The following is a 22,296-nucleotide window of genomic DNA, read 5'->3' as shown; positions in this document are numbered from 1 at the left end:
GAGAGACAAAAGCTGCTTGCTTTTCATGCTGAAGAGCCCCACACTGTTGATTTAGATTTAGGATCTACATTCTTCAAATACTCTAATTGATTCGGTCTCTAAGCACAAACAATTTATAGTAAACACTTTAAAATGTAACAACAATGTGAAAAGATTTGTTGTGTTCTGATTCACTGAAGTTCAATTCTGGCTCATTCCATTTTCGGATCCCTTTATGTCTCCTCACTCACGCTAAACTTGTCAGCACATGTTTGAAAATGCATGTCTCTAAAATGACCAAGGTGCACAATGACAACAGAAGATGTATCTTACATGTTGTTCCTGAAGTCAAAATAATCCAAAATTTTGGCCTTAGTAAAATTTGTACTTGTTATGTAAAACGCCTGTGCTCCACAGAGATCTGATCTCATCATCATCCAATCTGCCTGGAATGACATGAAGAAACAGACAAATACTAAGACAGAATAAATGTTGATTTGATTTAGTTAATAGAAGTTAATTGCTAAACAAAATCTATTTGTGAATTTATCTGTGCAACATATGCACACACGTGCCTAAAACTTTTCACAGTACTGTAGCTTTGTTGGTACAGGAGTTCTCTTGAAGTGTCTTGGAGATGTTACAATACACAAATATGCAAAAATTTAATTGTCCTGCTTGTTCATGCAGTAGATAAAAGATGATGCAACACAGTAATTATACTTAGATTTTATTGCATTCAATTAGTTTTATTATTTTTGCACTTTACTTAATAGTTATTTCTTCTTTTTAAAAGAAGTCTAAACAAGGAAAGGTTCTGTTTAACATGATTCTGTGATTTAAATGTACGTCAAACATTTTATGAATGAAACCAGATATATTCATTAAAAGGCATTTTGTGAAAGTTCATTATTGGTCATTATATTATTTTTGATATTTTATCCCAAGCCCCTGTTAATTTCTGATATGCGTTTACATAAATTATGTTATAAGCACCATATTGACAACAAAAGGTGTGTGTGAGCAGATTTATTTGTTAGTGTCTGATACTCACGGTAGATTTCCAGCACCACAGTGGCCTCCTGTGTATGTCCCTGTGCGTCGTTGGCCTGGCACCGGTAGATGCCAGCATCTTCTATTTTGGCATTATAGAGGGTGAGTCTGGAACGAACACCTTCATTGTGCAGGGCCACCCTCTGAGACGGGACCATCCGCTCCCCTTGCGGGTTATACCAGTCCAGACTCACAGGCTCCCCAATCACTAAACACACACAGAAAAAAAATTTTTTAGAGAAAAACTTGACAATAGTGTTAATGTAAAAGGAAACAAATGCTTTTATGGCCACATTTCACTGTCATTGCATTTGATGCTGCTAGTCGTGCAGTTCTTCCCCTTTAAGGATATCGCTTAAGCCTCTGGTAGCGGCATACACTTTCTCAGTGTCTTTCAAACACACACACACACACTGCGATAAACAAAACCCGTCATGTGCTTTGCCTTGCAGAGAACGGCTGGCCGAGCACACACTTGGTACCAAGGTGCCTGGTGCTGTAAATCCTGCTCTGCTGGAAGGTCATAAAAAGCATCAGCATGGTGCAGCACTTCTCCGCTCAAAGCATCTATCAGCTGCACAACGGGGGAGCGTGAGACTTCGGCTCCGGGCAGACGGGCAGGCCAGAGGGTGCAACCGGCCCCGTGACGCAGCTCTGCCAAGGGAGAAACACTGAGAGCAGGCAGGGGGTTATCAGTGAAGGAGCAGAGCCTCAACCGAGGGACGTCAGAGGTTCAAGGAGAGGATGAGACGGCATAATCTCAGCCCACTCGACAAACGCTGGACCATGGAGGAGACACGGAAGGGGTTAGGAAGAGATGTTAGGGGTTGAGGGGCTCAAGGACAAAGCAAAGCTTAGTTTAGACAAACTTCACTGGATCTCCTGTTTCACATTCGTCTTCACTTTTGAATGAAGTTTAGTTTAGTAAAGTTTGGGCAACTAGTAGAGTTATCGTATGTCATAGTGGTTAAAGATCTGGGCTGAGTGAAAAAAGATTGTAGGTTCTAGCTTTGAAAGGGGAGAGGGATCCATGAGCTATCACTGTGCCCTTGAGTGAGACACTTAACCTACTTGTTCCAGTAATAAGAGTACTGTTGGCCACTGTTAGGGCTGCATGAAATTGTAAAAAATTGACTGTGATATTTTGTTTTGCAGTATAAATTGTGATATAAAAAAATAGACTTGAAAAGCTATATTTTGAAAATATATTATTTTAGAGTGCATCTGCAAAAAAAAAAAAAAAAAAAAACAAACATCTGGACAAAAAATATATACATTGACTTGGGTGGTTTTATCGCATCTGAATGATTGAACGTAAAAATAAATAATACAAAAGAACTGAAAAACTTTTTGCACTATTGGAAAAAAAATCATTCTAGAATGATTGGGCAATTTTGTTGGTAACAGCAAATGCACCAGGAAAATTACATTACTTAAAAAATCCCATCCTTTCAGGGCTGAATGATTTAGGAAAAACTTGAAAAATGTGTTAAAACTTAGGTTATACTCTTTATATGACCCAGCTCAAAGTTCTTTTAACCAGTGAACAGGGAGAAAAAAACCTTATTTGCATTTTCAAAGTCCAAATATCCAATATTTTCTGACTCATTCAATAAAACAAAAATAATATGATTATTATTATGATTATTACACAATAAAAATAAAATATGAAGATTTTTTTTTTTTTTTGCAATAATACTGTACTAGTACTGAAAAATAAAAGCAAATCAAATAAATAAAAAAAGATAAAAAAAAAAACTGCTTCATACGTGGGTAAATATCAATGACCACAGTGCTGCATTTAGTATGAAATTTGACTAATGCTTTAAGCCATTTCTTTATAACAATTAATTTCGATAAACCATGCAGCACTGTCACTATAGGTAAAATAATCTGAAATAATGATCACTTAATAGCAAAAACGCTTCTACATACTGTGTTATACTGGTTATATTTAGTATTTCAATATGTACTGAACATAGCTCTTTGCTCAAAAGAGGTGGGCATTAATTATAATAGGCTGGATTAAAGTGCAGGACAAGTCTTTTACAGTTATCCACGATTATGTGATGTATTCACTCTTCTGGAGCAAATAACTTAAAATATGCAGCACCCAAATTAATCTGTCGTACTGAAGCCTAAAATAGAACTTTATAAATACATCAAACCAATGCAGTTTCTCTTACACCTCCATGCATATCCCAAAGCTATTTTTGAAGGTGGGCATGCTGGCTTGTCTCAGCTAGTTGACCTGAAGGTCTGTGAAGCATGTGTGCACCTTCCACATCAGCAGATACATTTCAGGTGTGCTAATCACCCGCAATCTGGCGGGCATCCAGTAGGGGTCAGCATGCATCACCCTGTTTAAAGTGCTGTCAGGTAGAGCCTGGACTCCTGGAGCTCACGCAGCAGAGCCCTGCAACCTGACTACAGCAGCTCAGCCATGTGGAAAAGAAAAACAACATCCAGCTTCACCACAAAACCTGCCCGACATAATCTAGCCCTGTGCACATGGATATCCAAACATGTTTCCTTCAGTACACTGTCCAAGCGCAAACTTGCCTGCAGTGTGCAACGAAAGACAGGCTAGTTTAGAATGATAAGGAACTTTGAGCAAAGGCATTTTAGGTGTTCAGACTACAGACTAAGCTGGTGTTTTATAGGAGAAGCATATATAAGAAGCATTTATAGTGTGATAGAAAAAATTGCGTGAGTAGGTTTGAGGTGAAAAAAGCTCGCCAAAGCTGCGTTTATTTTATTAAAAAATACAATAAAAACTGTAATATTGTGAAATATGAGACCCTGTACCACAAAACCAAAAAGGTTTTTTTAAAAAAAAAAAAAAAAAAAAAGCTTTCCATTGATGTATGGTTTGTTTGGATAGGACAATGTTTGGCCAAGATACAGCAATTTGAAAATCTGGAATCTGCATGTGCAAAAAATTTAAAGGGGTCATATGATGCATTTAAAAGTTTTCCTTTCTCTTTGGAGTGTTACAAGCTCTTGGTCCATAAAGAAAATCTGTAAAGTTGCAAAGAGTAAAGTCTCAAATTCAAAGAGATATTCTTTATAAAAGTTAAGAGTTGTATTTACAACACTGTTCCAGAACAGTTCAGCCCAAATGTACATATGTGTGCAGCGCATTTTAGATGAGGTTTCCTAAACCAGTAGCCTACTGTCTGTGGCACAAAGGCTGTTTCTATAAATTGGGGCAGTTACAACTTTGCAAGGATAGTCTGACGCTTCTGACTCACAGCCTGTAAGTATGTTTTTTATATGTAAAGAATTTTAGATTGATGATTCAAACACTAGTTTTGAGCAGAGTAGCGCTTGTTGTTTGTTGTTTCTCGATCACAAATGCAGACATGGTTTTATGTTTATGCAGCGCGATACGCTATGCAACACGTAAAAACACAATATAAGTCATTATAATCAGTAATTATGTCCCCACTGGATGCAACAAATGCCTCGTTTATAACGGGTTTTGTTTTTTTTTTCTCGTCATGCCAAGAGACAGCATCACAGTATGGTAAGGGGCATAACATTTCCATCACACGCTTGAGGAATTCGGCCAATCACAATCCACTGGATAACTGGCCAATCAGCGTATACCTTGCTTCTTCAGAATGATGAGCTTACGACGCATTTCAGAAGGCGGGGCATAGAGGAACAACAATAATGTACATTATATGGAAAATAATGTGTTTTTTAACCTTAAACTGCATAAACACATTGAATTACACCAAATACTTAATGTTCTTTTTAGCAACGTCATATGACCCTTTTAAAGTGGTTAGCTACAGATCTATCTGTCTGTCTGGTGTATGTTTTCTTTTCTTTTCTTTTTTTTGTGAGGGATATAAAGGTATAATTTGCTTTACTCTACTTAAGAGTGTTCTTTAAACTCTCTAAACGCCTTGTCAGTATGCTTGAGTTGTTATGATGTAAGCAGATGTGTCAAAGGTGCAAGATAAGTGTGAGACAAGTAAAGCTATTTTAAAGACCCTAGACCCTTGCTTCTAATGATGATGATTTGCATTACATACTGTACATATAAATGCATCTAGGTGACATAGTTGGATACCTTAAATTGACACATACGTTGTATATGCATTATGATTGGTTGAAATATAAGCATCTTGGTTTAATTAGGGTATAAAAGAGTTAAGACCGTTTTCCCCCCTTGTTGCACTCACAGCCAGTGTGAATGACTGCATCACTGTAGACCCTTTTCTTGCAAGAAAATAAATCTTCAAAAGACTTTTGTCTCATACCTTCACTGAAATGGAAAATTGCCACGACACTATTACAAACTGCCAGTATAAGAAATTGATTAATGTGATTATTCTGTCCAGCTATTTAAATTTCTGACAAGTCTGTAGAAAGCAGAATGAGATTAGAATATTATCAAATTTAAAAACTGTGATAAACACAACCTAATTGATTGCACAGGTTAGCATGGTGATGTTGGCAGCTCTTAAAAATACATTTGGTAAAATTCCCTCAAAACAACCTACAGTATTACAGCCCCCTGAAAGTCCCTAGACTACAGTTTGAAAATCCCTGATCTGATTTTTTTTTTTGGTAAAACAATCAACATGAAAACAACTGTCAGTTCAAGACAAAATAATCAAACATACTATACACACACAATCCCACACTTTGCCCTGGTCATTAAGAAAGCCTTTTAGAATTCAATACTCCTTACAATGGGAGAAGTTATTTAAGCTGTTCAACCTAAATAAATGACTACCCGAGTCAGCACTACGTAAATTGTGTGCATCCATGCAACCATCTCATATACATCAGCGTCAGAGACATGATGAGGTGGTGCTGTGGAAAAAACATACCCGTGCATGTGAAAAACTTGGACTCTCCGACGCTCAGCTCCACCTTTTTTAGCGAGATTGACACCTGGAGGACACCTGGAAAACAAAGAAAAAGAGACAGAAAGATAAGAGAGAGGGGTAGCAATCAGGAATTCAGCACACGAACCGCAGGTACAACAAGAGCGCCTCACATGTTCCTGCCACAGAAATCACACCAAACCACAGGCGGCACAAAAACTGTCTTTGCAAGCAGGAGAGATGAGAGGGTACAGGGAGACTTCTATAAGCCCCCTCCCAATCACTTCAATCAGGCTAGCCTGCCTGGAACATCCAGCACCTAGTACAAAAAAGTGAGGAAAAGAAAAGGACACAAGACAGACAAAGCTTTGTTCTGGCTTTCCTTTTTTGTATATATACATGGATTGTTCTTGCATTGCATTTCAATCTAGGGAGGAAACCACTAAGAATTAACTGCACCCACTTGCTTCATTTATTTGTATGCATTGTCTGTGTTATTTTAGCGTGCATTCGACTAATTTGAATACGTGTTTGGAACACGAACTCTAGCAGAATGTTCAAGCTCCTCTTTTCCACTCAGTGAATGCTCACCACCAGTGGTGTATAGAAATGGCAATAACTGTATATTAATCTGTATCTTCTGCAATACAATAACCTGTGAATTTGTATAGATCCAGACGTGGGTCAAAACTAAATGAAGTAACTTTATTCAGTTTTTATTGTCCACATAGCAAATATGACTTGGATAATTCATCAAATAATTTGTAAAACTATTATTAATTTTTTACAATCTTTATATACATTTAAACACACATACACAAACTGGTTTTAAAGTTTTGGTGACATTCCATAGACGTAATGTTTTTTATAGTGTACAAACTGTATTTTCTGTCCACCTACCACTCACACAAAACCTTCTGCTATTTTAGATTAAAAAAAAAATAAAATAAAAAAATAAAATCCCAACAAGGACAGAAATGACTGGTATTTTTATACTTTACTATACAACTGGGGACGATGTAGGGAATACCAAATTCAACACACACATAAAAGATCAAAAAAGGCTAAAAAGAGAATACATTATGTATTATTAATCATTATTTATCATCATAAATGATTAAAATATGATAAAAAATCTATTAAATTACTAATATTAATGAAAATTTAATATACATTCATAAACATTAAATATTAATTTTGAATCTAAATAAAGATTCATGAGTAATAATCATAATTCATTTATAATCTAATTTTAAAACTTCATTGATACTGGCTTCAGAGACTTTTTACTTGTACCTTTTCTATTATTTGGTAAAAATTTGTATTCCTTTTTAAGCTATTATTCATGTCTTTTTGAATAAGGCATTTCACAGTTGTCTTCCCTATAGTGACTACGGGTGTCACACATCCACTTGTATTGTACTGTAAGCAGCTTGAGCATGCTGAATAAGTTAAGATTAAGAATAAGAAACATTGTGTTGGGTCCATTAAAGAAATAAGTTCATGCGAGCTGGAATTACATGAAGTTGAATTATTGGGGTGATTGTTCCTTTAAAACTGCTCAGTACCAGATGAAAACACCATGTTCTTCTACCCACAGAGCCAATTCACACCGAGAGGACAGTGGGAGGGCTGGGTTTCCTCGTTAAAAGTGGTCTGTGAATTTGTGGCTCATGTAGAGGTGAGGGCGGCTGGCCGCATATGAATGAGAAAACGAATGCATGCAGGAGCCGGAGGTCTCTCTGTTTACCCGAGAGCGACCAACTCGGGTTCTTTTTATGATTTTCGCACATCGTCATGCAAGAGTCAAGAGCAAACTGGACACACGTACACACTCGCGAATGCACAAAGAAACACACACTGACGAAGCTCATGGGGGAAGCACTGGCATCTGGTGTAATGATTAATTACAGCACAGTGGGGCTGGAGCTAGTCATCTGGATGGAGACAAGTCTGAGGGTGTGTGAGCTGCTGCCCGTGGCAACCAGAATATAATTACTCCCCAAGACTACTTTGAAAAAAAAAAAAAAAAAAACAAGCCTTCTCATTACATTTTTTTTCAATTATCGTACTGTTCAAACAATATTACATATTTGATGTCATAAGCTAACGAACAATCGTACACTCAATATAGTGTAGCAATGATTTGAAGAATTTATTACACTGTACGCTTTGAGGCAAGTACTTAGCTACCTGCAATCAAAGCACCTGTATCTCACATTCATAAAACACTGGTGAGGGAGGATGTTTCTTAAGCAGACTCGCACTCCTGGAACACATTTCCATGCGTTTGATTTCACCTAAAGAAAGAAATCACCTCCAGAAATTTCAGTCAAGGAAAATGTGTCACAGTGTGCCAAAGAAAATGCATAATTCATGAACATAAACATTGATATTGTAAATTTTGCACACACAAACTGTATGTAAAAGATAGACAAGCATACAAATGAGCCCTTAAAAAAAAAAAATTCTGTTATTTTTGATTGAAGTTTTGAAGAAACATATTTAATGTATACTGAATGTTTACACTAATGTTAAAAAAAATTAGTTCAGGATTATACATTCAACGTTATTCAAACACATGAAATATATATATATATATATATATATATATATATATATATATATATATATATATATACTGTATAGCCTGTTTCATCTTCTAGATCAGCTAGATTGAGTTCTGATAATATGTGAGGTTATCTTTGACTACTTCCCTCGCAGCCAGAACTGGAACTAAATGTAATTAAAGCAATTCATTACTTCACACTCACATGAGAGTCGGTTCTCTGATTAAACCTAACTGTCTGTCAGCCAAATAATCTAATTAAACTGATATGAATCAACAGTCATTGGAGCAAAAACAGAGAACACCAGTTTTTTTCACCAATTTACGAGCTGAGATAATGAAAAGAGAAACAAAAAAGACACTTGACAAATCAGACCACCGATAGAGAAGATCCAAACTTTTTGGCAATAAGCACATCTATTTCAAGCTGTGGAACACAACAAGTGTTGTGATGGTAGAGTGCAGCTCTGTGAAACAGAAAACGGAAGAGCGCGGGTGTTGTAGAGACTGCCAAAGCAATTAGCAACAAAAATGAACAAACTGCTATTTTCCAAGAAATCTAATTTCACTGTCTGGTCTCCATGAGTTTAGTGCTGTTATAGTAAATTATACACACACACCATATTGCCGAAAGTATTGGGACCCCCTTCTTATGACTTTCCATGAGTACAAATGTTGATGACATGAGAAATGGACCAGCCACAAATGTTCAGCCTATGACAAAATAAATAAATAATGTCCCAAAATATCAATACTAGCCAACAAAACAAAAATAAAAAATTACTGAGACGCAGCAGCGACAAACTTCTGAAACGAGAGTTAAAAGCCAGAATGCAAAGCGCATGGGTCCACCTAATAATATTTGTTCACACAGGACCCCAGACCAATAAAAAACAGTCTGAAATCAATGGATGCCTGAGGTGCTGACATAACTCTCTGCTTTACTGTAATTCTGTGGTGTGTTTGTCATTCCGAACAAAACGCCTGTGCAGAAAATGAGTTAGCGCTAATTAAGCAGCCAGCAGTGCAGAGCCCCAAGGCTGAGCGGCTACACATCTGTCATTTAACAGTCCACTATGGAGAGCTATTCTTCCTCACTGCTACTGAGATCATTCAGATCTTTAGAACGGATTCGGTCCAACTGAATCACATGTAAGACTGTCTGCACCTGATGATGTTTAGCTAACGTAAGACAGACCCACGCCCTTCTCCCCTTCTCAGTGATGAATAATAACCAAGCACACACAAAATGGAGGGGAGGGGGATGTTGGGGTGTTTGGGGGGGACAATCAGGCACTGAGTAATACTATTTAACTTTATTTAGCGAATCTCACTTTTAGTGAACCACTGAATCAGTTCTTTGACCTGAGTTCAAAAGATTAGATGGACTTCCTAAGTTAACTTGAACCAAAAAAAAACAATACAAATAAATCATACATTTGACTTGACACCAACAGCAACGCTTGTGCAATCTTATTTTCACACTGTGCAGATAGAAATATATGTGGTTTGAAAAGTTGTCTTCACTGCAGGCCTCCCAATTTAAGTGGTTCCTCTTTAACCTCTCCTTCCACAGTCTGGACCTGTCCACCTTGTCTGGATGGTATTGGGCATTTGCACAGCTCTTTCTTCCCTGAGATAAGACTGGATTCGACCACAGAGCTAAATTAAGTGCTAGAGAGAGGATGGCTACATTGTGCCCTCTCTCCCCCTCCTGTCTCTTTCTGTGCATTCCCTTGCACCTGAAATGTCAGAGTAAATGACTACTGAAAGATCTCTTTCTGTCCCCTCTGCCTGCTTACATCTCTCTCAGAGGAAATAGAAATGACCAAGGTGTAAGATACTGATAACTGAGACGCTATGCGCTGCAAATGGAAGCAAAGTTAGTGGTTTAACAGAGACTAGATGTGGTTAGAACCTTTGGGATCTGTTCAAATCAAATCCTTCGGAGCAAACCGAACCCAAGAAATCACCTGGGGACGAGTGTTTTTCCCCAAAGCGTTATCTAATTATGTTTCAAACCAGCTCTGAAAGTCGCCAAAATAGATTCGAGCGGCGAGGGAAAGGGTCAAGCTCTTGTGAAACTCTCATAAATAGAGGCAAAGGAGAATTGAGCACGAACTTCTCTTCGAGGAACCTACTGGGGTTTGTAGGTTAAGATTTCATTGTGCAGAAATTGAATCAGACTCTCCGTCTACTCCGTGGGAATTTATTATCATGGTGGAATTGACTTGACACTGGCTGACCTGCTTAAATAAGGAAGATGTGAATGAGTTGAATTCAACTCTTCAGGCTGACAATGCGGCCAGTGCGCAAGTCTTATCTGCAGGACTTAACTCAGTGGCTGTGTGCTTGAATGCAGGATTGACGCTCATACTGGAGCCAATCAAGTTCTGAATGCATGTAAAATCCTTCTCTTATGCAGAATGACCTGAACCCACTAAGAAGATGCTAACCATCCATAATGCAGACTTCAGACTCCAGACCAGATGACCTACCATTAACTTTAAATCCATGAATCAAATGTTTTTTTTTTTTTTTTACTCATCACAAAATTTTGTCAGTTTTGCCAGGCATCTTTGAACAAATCTTCTGCATCGAACGCGTTTACGATCCTGAGAGATTGCAGAGAGATGTCAGGCTATATTTACTTCCCTTCCTTGAATTCAGATTCAAATAGATTATATGTGAAATACAGAGGGACATGTTGGAAATGTTAATTGTTTTCTTTCTACCCGCTGTCTGGGTCCTTCTGTGTTAATTAAATGCAGACATCACTAATTTATATGACGAGAGTTGCCTTTATTCTAAATGTGATATTAATCTGACAGAAGGGTAAACATGAGCAGAGAAAAGGGGGAAAAACAAACAAAATAAATAATAATAATAAAAAAAACATTAAAAGACACCATTCATAGCTATTCCTAAAGGATCCCTTCTGACTGGACTGAAGTCTTTTACCAAGGTCCCAGTTAACTGATGCCTGATCTTACAGTTTGTGTGGGACATTTCAGCGAAAACTATATTGTGAACTTGTCACAATGTCATGCTGGCTTTGCAAAAAGGCTGCTTTTAATTTATTTTTAATTAAAAAAATTTTAATTAATTTTTTTTAAAATATAGTTTTTAACTATATTTCAACACGTAATCAAATGCTGTTATAGTCGTTTTACTTGTGAAAAAGTTAGTCAATCGTAAAAGGTAATTTTTACTTATTTTGGTTGAAAATGTACACAGAATTCCTAAAGGTAGCAGCAAAATCAAGTGAAAAATAATCATAAGATTTAAATAGCATGGGAGAAAAAAAAATTGTGCTACAAGTGACGTATAGGTAAGTTATGGGTCGTTATATGTATATATAAATACAAACCTTTAAATAGAAAAACATTGTTTATATATTAAATAAATGTATATATTTACATTTAGTAATTTAGAGGGTCAAATAAATAAATCAAATATATAATATAAAATATAAGAATTTATAAATGTACACACACACACACACACACACAGATATATATATATATATAGTCACAATTTCACAGGAAGCAAGGGAACGAAGAGACGCAGGAGTAACTCGAAACCAACAGACTTTAATGATATAAAAATAAAACAGAATACAGCTCTGGAACACAGGAGGACATGAAGACATATGACACCAGACGCTAGAGACTACAAAACACAGGGGTTAAGTAACAACGCAGGAAACGAGGGAATTAATCAACTTAACGTGGAAACAAGGGAAACACAAGTGGAGTCAAATAAACATAAAGACAGGCAAAGAAAACATGACTAAATAAGGAAAACCACCTTTAAAGTTGTCCAAATGAAGTCCTTAGCATATTACTAATAAAACAATTAAAAAATTGGTAGGAAATTTACAAAATATCTTGATGGAACATGATCTATCTATATAAATGCTAAAATGACTAAAACTACAATTGAAATAAAGTGAAATAGAAATAATTACAATAAGCAAATAAAATGACTAAACTACTAAAATGAAATATAAATATAAAAATAACATTAACATAACATAAAATAACATTAACATAACATCAAATACTAAATATCTGGTAACACTTCACAGAAAGGTTCCAATGGTTAACACTGAATTAACACTGAACAATTATTCTGAAGCATTTATCAATCCTAATGTTAATTTCAGCATTTACCAATAAATTATAAGAATATAACGTTCCATCTGTTGACTTTATTTAATGTTCCTGAGGTGACATGAACTATGAACAGGTGTATTTAACAGATCAATAAATACTGTCACAATTATTTATCTATGTTAGTTACTTTTGACTAATCCATAACTAATGGGACCTTATTGTAAAGTGTTAACAAAATATGAATACATACTACACAAATAGTATGTAAATAATACTAAAACAACACTCATGGGTTTAGAAAGAATATAAAGGTAAGTAAATAATAATTTTCTTTTTTTGGTGTACTGTTCCTTTAACAGACACACATCATAATTCTGTGCTCAGTTTCCTTATTCTAGAGTTGAAGACAGATTGGCTTAAGCTGTCTCCTCTGTAGACACTCTGTTGATGTCTCACACAGTCTTCAATACTGTCAATCAGTCTGTGCCAGGAGGACTGTGTTATTTGTCAGCCCCAAACATACAGTGAGGAATGTGCACCACGCTTGTGTAGCACTGACACAAATAAATACATTTCTCTCTTCACTCTTCAATCTTCTTTCTCACACCCCACCGGCGGTCTATCGCTTCAGCCCTCCTCAAAACTGAAACCTGTCACGCAGATACATTCCTTTATCCCCTTCAACTCGCTTACAGGTCCGTACAGCAAAAGACCCCTGAAAGTCGTCCTCCTGCGATCTGCCTAGTGGCTAAATCATAAATATCCAAATGCGCCAGCGTTTTCCTTTTTGTAACGGTAATTGAACAGTTTGTAGAACATCAGAAAGAAAGGGATGTAAACACAGTGTGGCAGTGTGTTGGCACTCCCAACAGATCCAGTGCTACAGTATGTCACACACTCCCCCGTGCTGGGACGCTGTCAGTAAATATTAATAAGCCACTACATCAACCGAGGGTGGTCCCCTGTCACCAGATTAGCATAATCAGTGCAGTTTAAATGGCCGCCCTCCTCCGAACAGGGGAGGATAATGACGCTGATTGAGTGCGCCCTCACACAGGCTGTGATGTACGGCAAAGTCACCGGATCCTGTGCCGTCGCCGTGTGATTTGTGGAGCGGGGACTCGCAGGGGATGAAGGGGGCCTCTCTGGGATTGAGCAGTGTGCCAATCATCTTGGACACTGATTGGATGGAACGCAGACTGGCCCTGTGGCACAGGCTCAGGTTACTTGAAATGTTTGTTTTTCGTCTACACTGATTGCCAGTTTGATTTCGGAACGAGAGGTCGGCCAATCAGAGGGGTGAACAACTTAGAACCCTGGGAAAGGCTTAGGAAGGGTGATCAAAAGAGATGAGATCATCATCATGGAGAGGACTGACATAGTTTAAGTATGGAAAACATGATTAGTGTGTTTATTCCTGTATCAATTAAGACTTGATATCTGAAACTTTTTCCATTTGTCAAATGCTTTAAGTATGGAAAATCATTTCATATCATGCTCTACACTTCTGTTCTGTGATAAAAGAGAAATAATAAATATACTACAAACACGTTATGGTAAGAAATTAACACTTTCTTCAGCCAGGAAAAATTAAATGCTGTTCTTTTAAACTCTATTCATCAAAAGAAATCCTCAAAAATAAATAAATAAAGATAAGAAAATAAAGAAATTAATAAATAAATACAGATAGATAGATAAATAAATTAAATTAAATTAAATTAATAACATTAAATTAAATTAAAGCACACATAAATAAATAAAAGCCATGATTCAAATCACAAAAAATATCAAGCAGGACCACTGTTTTTAAAATGAATAATGCTAAAAAATTAATCTGTTTTGCAGAAAATCAGCGTATTAGAATGACTTCTAAATGATCACGTCTCACTGAAGACTGATGTAATGGCTGCTAAAAGTTTTAGCTTTGCATCTCTGGAATAAAATATATTTCAAAATACGAATTTAAATAATAATTTATTCGTTATAATCTGCTTGACACAGCAACATAGGCTCAACCAATTGTGTGAATCTGAGCCAGGATAATCTGTCATCCAAAAAGTGGTAGATGGAGGGAGTATTCTATAAAAAACATAATTATTTTTATGTCTGGTATTTCAGAAATTACATATTTAATTTTTAAAAGAGCATTCAGAGAGAAAGCCATACACAACAACAACAACAACAACAACAACAACAAAACATTTGGATGTTTCCTGTGAATTGAACTAAGAAAGATAAGCAGAACTGTACTTGAAGCTAAACTACGCAGCAAAGTGCAGATAGCGACACACCTCCTGATACAGTTAGTGACCGTATGGGGTAATGGAAAACTATGTTATGTTTGATTTTCTAACCAGTACTGTCAGAAATTCCACTACTTTGCACACAGAGCTGCTCAGGCTCATTTAGATGCAGGGTATAACAGAAGAAACCCTTATATTACTAGTCTGAAGCAGCAGGGGGGTATTAAGATCTGATTACAACATTCACAAGCAGGGCCTCTTACTGGAAAACAGGTCAAATGGTGAGAACAGGATTTTCTGTTTGCTCTATTTGAAGCAGGATTAGGCAACATAATGTGACTAGACTCAAAACAGATGCTGATATGGAAAAAAAAATATTACTCTCAATGAATCTACAAAAATCCAGACAGTGGGAAAAATACAAATGGATCACTAAAGTATTAGTGCATGAAGCAAAGTAATAAAACATTAATTAAATTTTTTCGTCGCAGCATCAACCAAATTGCACTCTCCCTTTAATTAACATTAGATTTTAATGAGTTATATTTAAATATTATTCTTGACCCAAAGCACAAGGACAGCAAACTGTTAATATTGTGCTGAGGTGCAATTATGTTTTGCTATTAGATATTTTGACTTGCTCTTCAACCCTAAAATAATTGGGATGCATGTAACAAAACTGGCACAAAATATGTCATGTGCTATTAAAATTTTTCCAGTAGTATAATGTGATTTTTAGTAAAAGTGAAACAGATTCTTACTAGGAGAATTTACTCATCTACTCAGATAGATAGATGATAATAGATAGATAGATATAATGACTAATAGACTGACAGACAAATAGACAGATTCCATTCAGACTGAATGATATTTCACTTGCTTGATCAATAGAATGACAGATAGAACAATGGATGGATGGATGATCAATTGATTGAATGATCCATCAATTGACAGATAAATAGAACAACAGGTAGCTTGATAGATAACTGTATGGATGATTGGATGGAGATATAGAAACAGGTTTCTTTAAGGACATCCTTAAGATTTTTAGAGGACACACCAGAGCTCATCTCAGGAGAACTGTATCAACATCTGAGTGTGATATGAAATAGAATATACACTGTTATCTTAGAGGCATAATTACCCTCTGCGAGCAGCTCGCTACAGGAGTGACCCGGGCCATATGGAGAACACAAACTCATCTTCGACACTTTATTGACTCTGTGCTGCGGGGGCTGCATCTCTTTCCATAAAGGAAGGTGTTTGCTTGAGCGCAATATCTCCAGCTGAAAACACCTGCCCAGCAACTGCAGCAGAGATCATGGAAACACTCGGCAGTCTGGGATATGTTCTCAGCTTATAATAGAGCAGGGAGATATTGTGGTATTTATAGTTGTGATGGAGCTTCCTTTCTTAGTTATTTCTCTCTCTCTCTCTCTCTCTCTCTCTCTTTTTTTTAAACAGGGACAACCAGTGAGACGTTTGGAGTAGATGTTGCTCACTCTTTCCTCATAATCTTGAGGATTTAATATAATCCCAAACTCATCACCGCCGAGAGCTGAGTGGCTGTGTGCATAAAATACTGTCTCTGCCCTGATTCTGCTTCTACTGGTTCCATCAAAAATCTTTACAGCGCTGTTTTCCGAGCTGTGAGTTAACTAGGCAGAAAATAGGAAAGACCACACAAACAAAGCACAGTATGCCGCCAATCAAACCGCATGATCAAACAGGATCTGTGTAAGACTGCATCTTTGCAAGAAATGCAGGGATTTGGTGTCCCAGAAAATCATAATGAAGTGGTGAGGTTGTCAAGAGACTACACTCAACAGCTGCCGCTTTTGTTTTGATCCAACAAATCTGAGAAACATATGAATATTCAATTATAGCATTCTTAATACCAGACACAATTAAGTGGAGTTGAATTTGCATGATTTGCTGAAATGGCTGAGGAATAAAAACATTTATAAGTATAAAATCAAGTAGAAGAACAAATTAAAGCATGTACAGGTATTTAAAGGACAACATGAATGAAACCTCACCAAATAAGGCAGAGTTGCGATCTATTTCAACTTACATTTGAATTGTATTAATAACAGATTAACCTTTTGGAGTAGTTATGGCTAAGTGCAACCTGACTAATTAGCAGACTGAATAAATTGTGATGTAAAATGCAGCATTTCATGACAAAAACCAGTAACATTTTAAAATATACGATCCTGGACCACAAAACCATAAGGGTCAATCTTTTGAAACTGAGATTTATCTGAAAGCAGAATAAATAAGCCCTCTATTGGTGTATGGTTTGTTAGGATAGGACAATATTTGAAAATCTGGAATCTGAAGGTGCAAAAAAAAAAAAAAAAAAAAAATCGAAATATTGAGAAAATCGACTTTAAAAGTTTTCCTAATGAAGTTATTATATGAAGTTATTTATCAATGCATATTACTAATCAAAAATTAAGTTGATATATTTAAAGTAAGAAATTTATAAAATATCAACATGATGTTTACATAATATCCTAATGATTTTTGGCATAAATAAGACCCATACAATGTATTGTTGTCTACTGCAGCAAATATACCCATGCTACTTTTGATTTTTTACAAACTTACTTTTTTTTTTTAGCAGAAATGTAAAGTTCTAAACCTAAATTTTATTTTTTGCATAAAATTCACACAAATTTGCCATTTGTACACTGCGTTTTATCAATAAACACTACATCACACAACATGTTCACAAAATTAGGCCCAAGAAGGAAGGATCAAACATAATTGTAACGAATGAATCACTGAAAACCACTCAAAAATAAGGTTTAACAATGCCTGTAGGCCCATAACAATCCCAGTAGCATTATTATCAAATCTAAAATAATTACATTTAAAGAAAATAATCTGATTAAAACTACAATACAATGTGCTTAACATTAAAATGAACAAGACATCAATGAAGCTTAGATTTGATGTACATCACTGTACTTTGTATTAGTGTACTACATTTAATATTCTTCTAGAACAAAGTTCAAAGAGAAATTATAAGCCATAAGAAATGAGATCAAATATAAGAGAAGAGAAGCAAACAATAGAAAGATAGTAACACTGAAGAGCAGGAATAAAGGAACTAATCAAAACGCACAAAGAATGAAAAATGGTAAGTTAAATGAGATAAGAAAATGCTATTTTTTTATTTTTTATTTGAGGGAACCAATTTAATGTCAATGTCCGTCAGGTTATATAGTGTTGACACACATAGGAAAACACACTATGAGGTCAAAAGTAGCAAAAGGGAACAATGGAAAAGACAAATTTTCTTATGTTATTGCATCAATACACCCGTCACCTCCATGGCAATAAATGGTCTTTCAAATTACACTCTGCTGAAGACTCGCTAGGCTCTATTATTGTCACACATGCCTAAGTGTCACTTATCGTGCTAAAGAACTACTTGACAAAGTAATACTCCATACTGTTCCTCTCCTCCGTGTAGGACTTGTGACGTTAAGCCATCAGTGTAACAGAAAGTCTATTTAACCCCATATGTAACCCAGTGTGGCGCTGAATAACTGAAGAGTCTCACCACCTTAAATAGACTTTGAAGCTGTAAATGGATGCTTAGCTTGCAAGTTGCGTGTGCGGTTTTGGGCCAGTGTTCAGGACAAATGGTCAATCCATCAGGCTAATAGAGAGAGAGGAAAGTGAAGGAGAGCGGGTTGCGGGGTTTCTGACGGCGCTCCGGAACGCTGATGCACAGCAGCGTGTGACGCATGAGGCCACTTTCATCCATCTTCCCTCTACACAAGGCGAGAAAATAAGAGCTTTCTACATAATTTTCTGTCATGAGGATTCAGAGAAGCGGTATGCAGGCACTAAATTAAAGTGATGTATACAGTAACAAAACTAAAATCACAAGGGCCGAGGGCAAGGCGTTAACAGGTACAGTATATAATCAAGTGACAGAAGTCCTACAGCTAAAACTATAGTGCAATCTAAGGCCACAATGTCATTATTAATCAACATCATCAATCAATTTTCCTGAGACACTTATGTCTTTTCCCCCCTGGTGGATTATCAGTGCCCTGTCACCATTGTGTCCATATATTTTTGCTTGGAAATCTTTGCCAATTATGATACAAGAGCGACTTTTAGATATTTAAAAAATAATAGACTACTTAGTGTATTTAGAGAACATATGTTTATTTTAAAAAATGCTATTTTGCAGATCAAGGAATATTTATTTTCTGTTATCAATGTAATGCATTTCATGATGTATTTTGCCCACCGCAATAATTAAATCATTAAATCAGTTACAGTGTGCAGCGTTGTAAAGGTAATTAAGAAAACAGATACTTTTATAAAACAACTATGCAAAAATAATCAGTAACAACAACAGCAATTAAGATAACAGCAATTACTAGTATTTGTACATTTATGTTTGCTTTTAGTTGTTCTGTATGTGACTTCAGGCTTTTATTATTATTTTTATTAGCATTCAAAAGGCTTTTCACATTTAGGTATAAACAAAAATGCAGTGCAACTATGCAAAATGACATATTATTAATATTATTTGGTGGATGGAGGGATGGATAGTAAAAGCAACAACAACAACAACAACAACAACAACAACAATAATAATAATAATAATAATAATAATAATAATAATAATAATAATAATAATAATAATAATAATAATAATAAAGACTATTTAGGGTGGCATGGTTATTTTACATCTATTTTAGTATAGTTATTACAGTAACTTCTGTATAATTACAGTAAATTATGTATAGTTAACTAAACTTAAACCATACCTCTAACCTTAATCCTACAGTAGGTACATGTAGTTAATTAATATTGCTTATAATATTAACTACTGTGGTACTTGTTTGAGTAATTTCACTGTAACAATGACACAGTAAAATAAAGTGTAATCATCATCATCATCATTATCATCATCATCATCATCATCATCATCACCATTACTATCCCTCCATCCCTCCAATCCCTCCATCCATCCAAAAATAATAAAAACAATAATAATATTTATTAACAATGTCAACAATAATAATATTTAATTATAATTATTATTATCCTTCCATCCATCCATCCATCCAGCTCAGTATTATATTGTGCATAAATTGTTAATGTTATCCTCCATACATATGGAGCTACTGCACAAAGAAAGAAATGTCTTTTTGGATCAGGAATAACAAATGCTTATCAAAACTGGAAGAGAGACAGCATCAGCCAAGCCAAGAGCACTAAGATACCGTGACAGTTTCATTTCTCTGTTTTATTAACCGTTCCAGCCACCCTCTCTGAGACGGATATTAGCAGTAAAACCTACGTTATCTCCGATACGAAGCCTCCTCTTTTATTTACCATCTCTCAGTCCGCAGTGTCTCAGGGGACGAGGCTGAGCGGAGGGCCCATGCTGCACTGAATCATGAAGCAGACAGGCAGATCTCACTTCTGACACTTGCATCAACCATCAGTCGCCTGGAAGCATGGGAAGGCATGCACTGAAACAAAGCAGGAGTGAGTCACTGACAGCTTCTTTAGCTCCTCACACCATCAGGTACAGCGTTCTGAATGAAAAGCTATTTATAAAACGGCATGATGGGAAACCTAATCGCACTCCGAACCTCTCTCAAACAGGTGTGGTGGTTTAATAAAGCGAGTGGGCACAAGAAAAATCATAAGTCAAATATATCTAGTATTCCAGATGCATGAAAGACTAGCGTAATGCAGTGGTAACAGATCATACTGTATGTCAGTGGAAGTGAAGAGAGCAGGAAAGACCTCTTCAGCAAAGCCCAAAATGCCAAGAATGCCAAATGCCAAACACTTGAATAGAGGTCGATCAATATGTTAGTTTTACAGATTAAATGCCACCCAAAGAAAACAGAAAAGCCAAGGTATGTATACAGTACACATTATCATTGCATAGAGTCATTGTACAATAAATAATTTATTGTAAATATGCCAACATTTGTTAGAGTACTGCGACAGTTTCATCTGTTCAATTCTTCCAAATTCAGACTATGTTGTGTTGTTCATGTTATTTAGATTTTGTGCTATTTGAATTGTAGTAACATTCTAAAAGAAAAGCTGCAAAAAAAAAAAAAAAAAGTTTTTAATTGTTTTAAATTTATCTATTTATTTATTTTTTTGTAGGTATTTTTTTTTTCAAAGATGGCTCTTATGATTATAAGAACAGCATTTATTTGATCATAAATCTATCAAAACAACCATACAGTAAAACAATATTGTGAAATATTATTACACTTTAAAGTAACTATTTTCTTTTGATTCTATTATTTATAATGTAATTTTGTGCATTCCTGTGATGGTAAATTTTTTTAGCAGTCTTCTGAAATCATTCTAACATGCTGATTTAGGGCCCAAGTTACATATCTTATTATATAGAATTTTTTTTTTTTCAATGAATAGGAAAGAACAGCAACAAATCTTTTGTATGAATCAAAATAAATGCATCATTGATTTCTTAAATTTTCATAAAATATTTGTTACAATTATTTTGATTATTGAAAAGAAAAAAGAGCACTACTCTCTGAATTAAAGGTTGTAATTCTCCTAAGCCCCTTTCACACTGCACGTCAGACCAGGCATATTGCCGGGTCACCTTCTGTGTGAAAGCAAACACATCCCGGGATTGATTCCGGCATTGAACCCGGGTCGGGGACCTAGTAACATTGCCGGGTTCGACCCGGGATGAGCGCTGTGTGAACAAAAGCCAGATCTAATTCCGTGTCAAAGTGATGACGCGCGTTATCGCACGACTCTTTTACCGGCTGTTTTGATGAAAGATCAACGTTCACGACAAAAAAATATGTGCAAACTGTAATGAAGCAGAGATCAGTTAGTTCCTCACTTTCCGCGCTGACGCCGAGATCGTTCGCTTGCTTCAGTGAAAGTATAACGTGCCTAACATTTTCGACTCGTACATTATACGTCACGCCCTGATGTCACGTGTCGTTACGGGATCTTTACTGGTTGTGTGTGAAAGCACGCACATATCCCGGGTCATCACTGGCAGTGTGAAAAGTGCAAAATCTAGCGACCCAGGAACAATTGCCGGAACACTTTACCCCTGTATTTACCGGAATTGCAGTGTGAAAGGGGCTCTACAAACCTGTGCAAACTGGCCACTATCTAATCTTCATACCACTGGACAGGAACAGTCTGTGTATGCCAGTATATTTCCTGCAACGATGTTTGCCTCAAGCAAATATAATGCGTACACAGACTCAGTCACACTAACGTAAACACGCACACCCCTGTGATTCTGCCGTGGCATTCCCTAAACGTTACGCAAACATGTAGGTAAGTTACACAAATAAGCCAGCTGTGACAGAACATTAATACAATGCCTGGCAGGGGAATATAAAGCTCCGTGAGAGAGTAATGTTGATAAGTCCTCATGTTTATGGCATAATTACACCCCATAGTGTCCCTGGTTAATAATTATGAGC

The 22,296-nt window shown here is 36.2% G+C and overlaps 1 protein-coding gene across 1 annotated transcript in view; it reads right to left on the bottom strand.

Moving 5' to 3' along the window:
- Positions 1-22,296, bottom strand: part of LOC113108469 (neural cell adhesion molecule 2-like) — a 179,652-nt gene that overhangs the window by 42,243 nt on the left and 115,113 nt on the right. The window contains exons 2-3 of the mRNA XM_026271619.1: positions 5,883-5,957; positions 1,034-1,240 (exon numbers count right to left, since the gene is read on the bottom strand). Coding sequence (XP_026127404.1) covers positions 1,034-1,240; positions 5,883-5,957 — 282 coding nt within the window. The remainder of the gene's footprint in view (positions 1-1,033; positions 1,241-5,882; positions 5,958-22,296) is intronic.

Source organism: Carassius auratus, chromosome 9, assembly GCF_003368295.1.
Source record: "Carassius auratus strain Wakin chromosome 9, ASM336829v1, whole genome shotgun sequence".
Lineage (NCBI taxonomy): Eukaryota > Metazoa > Chordata > Actinopteri > Cypriniformes > Cyprinidae > Carassius > Carassius auratus.
This window is presented reverse-complemented; position numbering and strand designations above follow the sequence as displayed.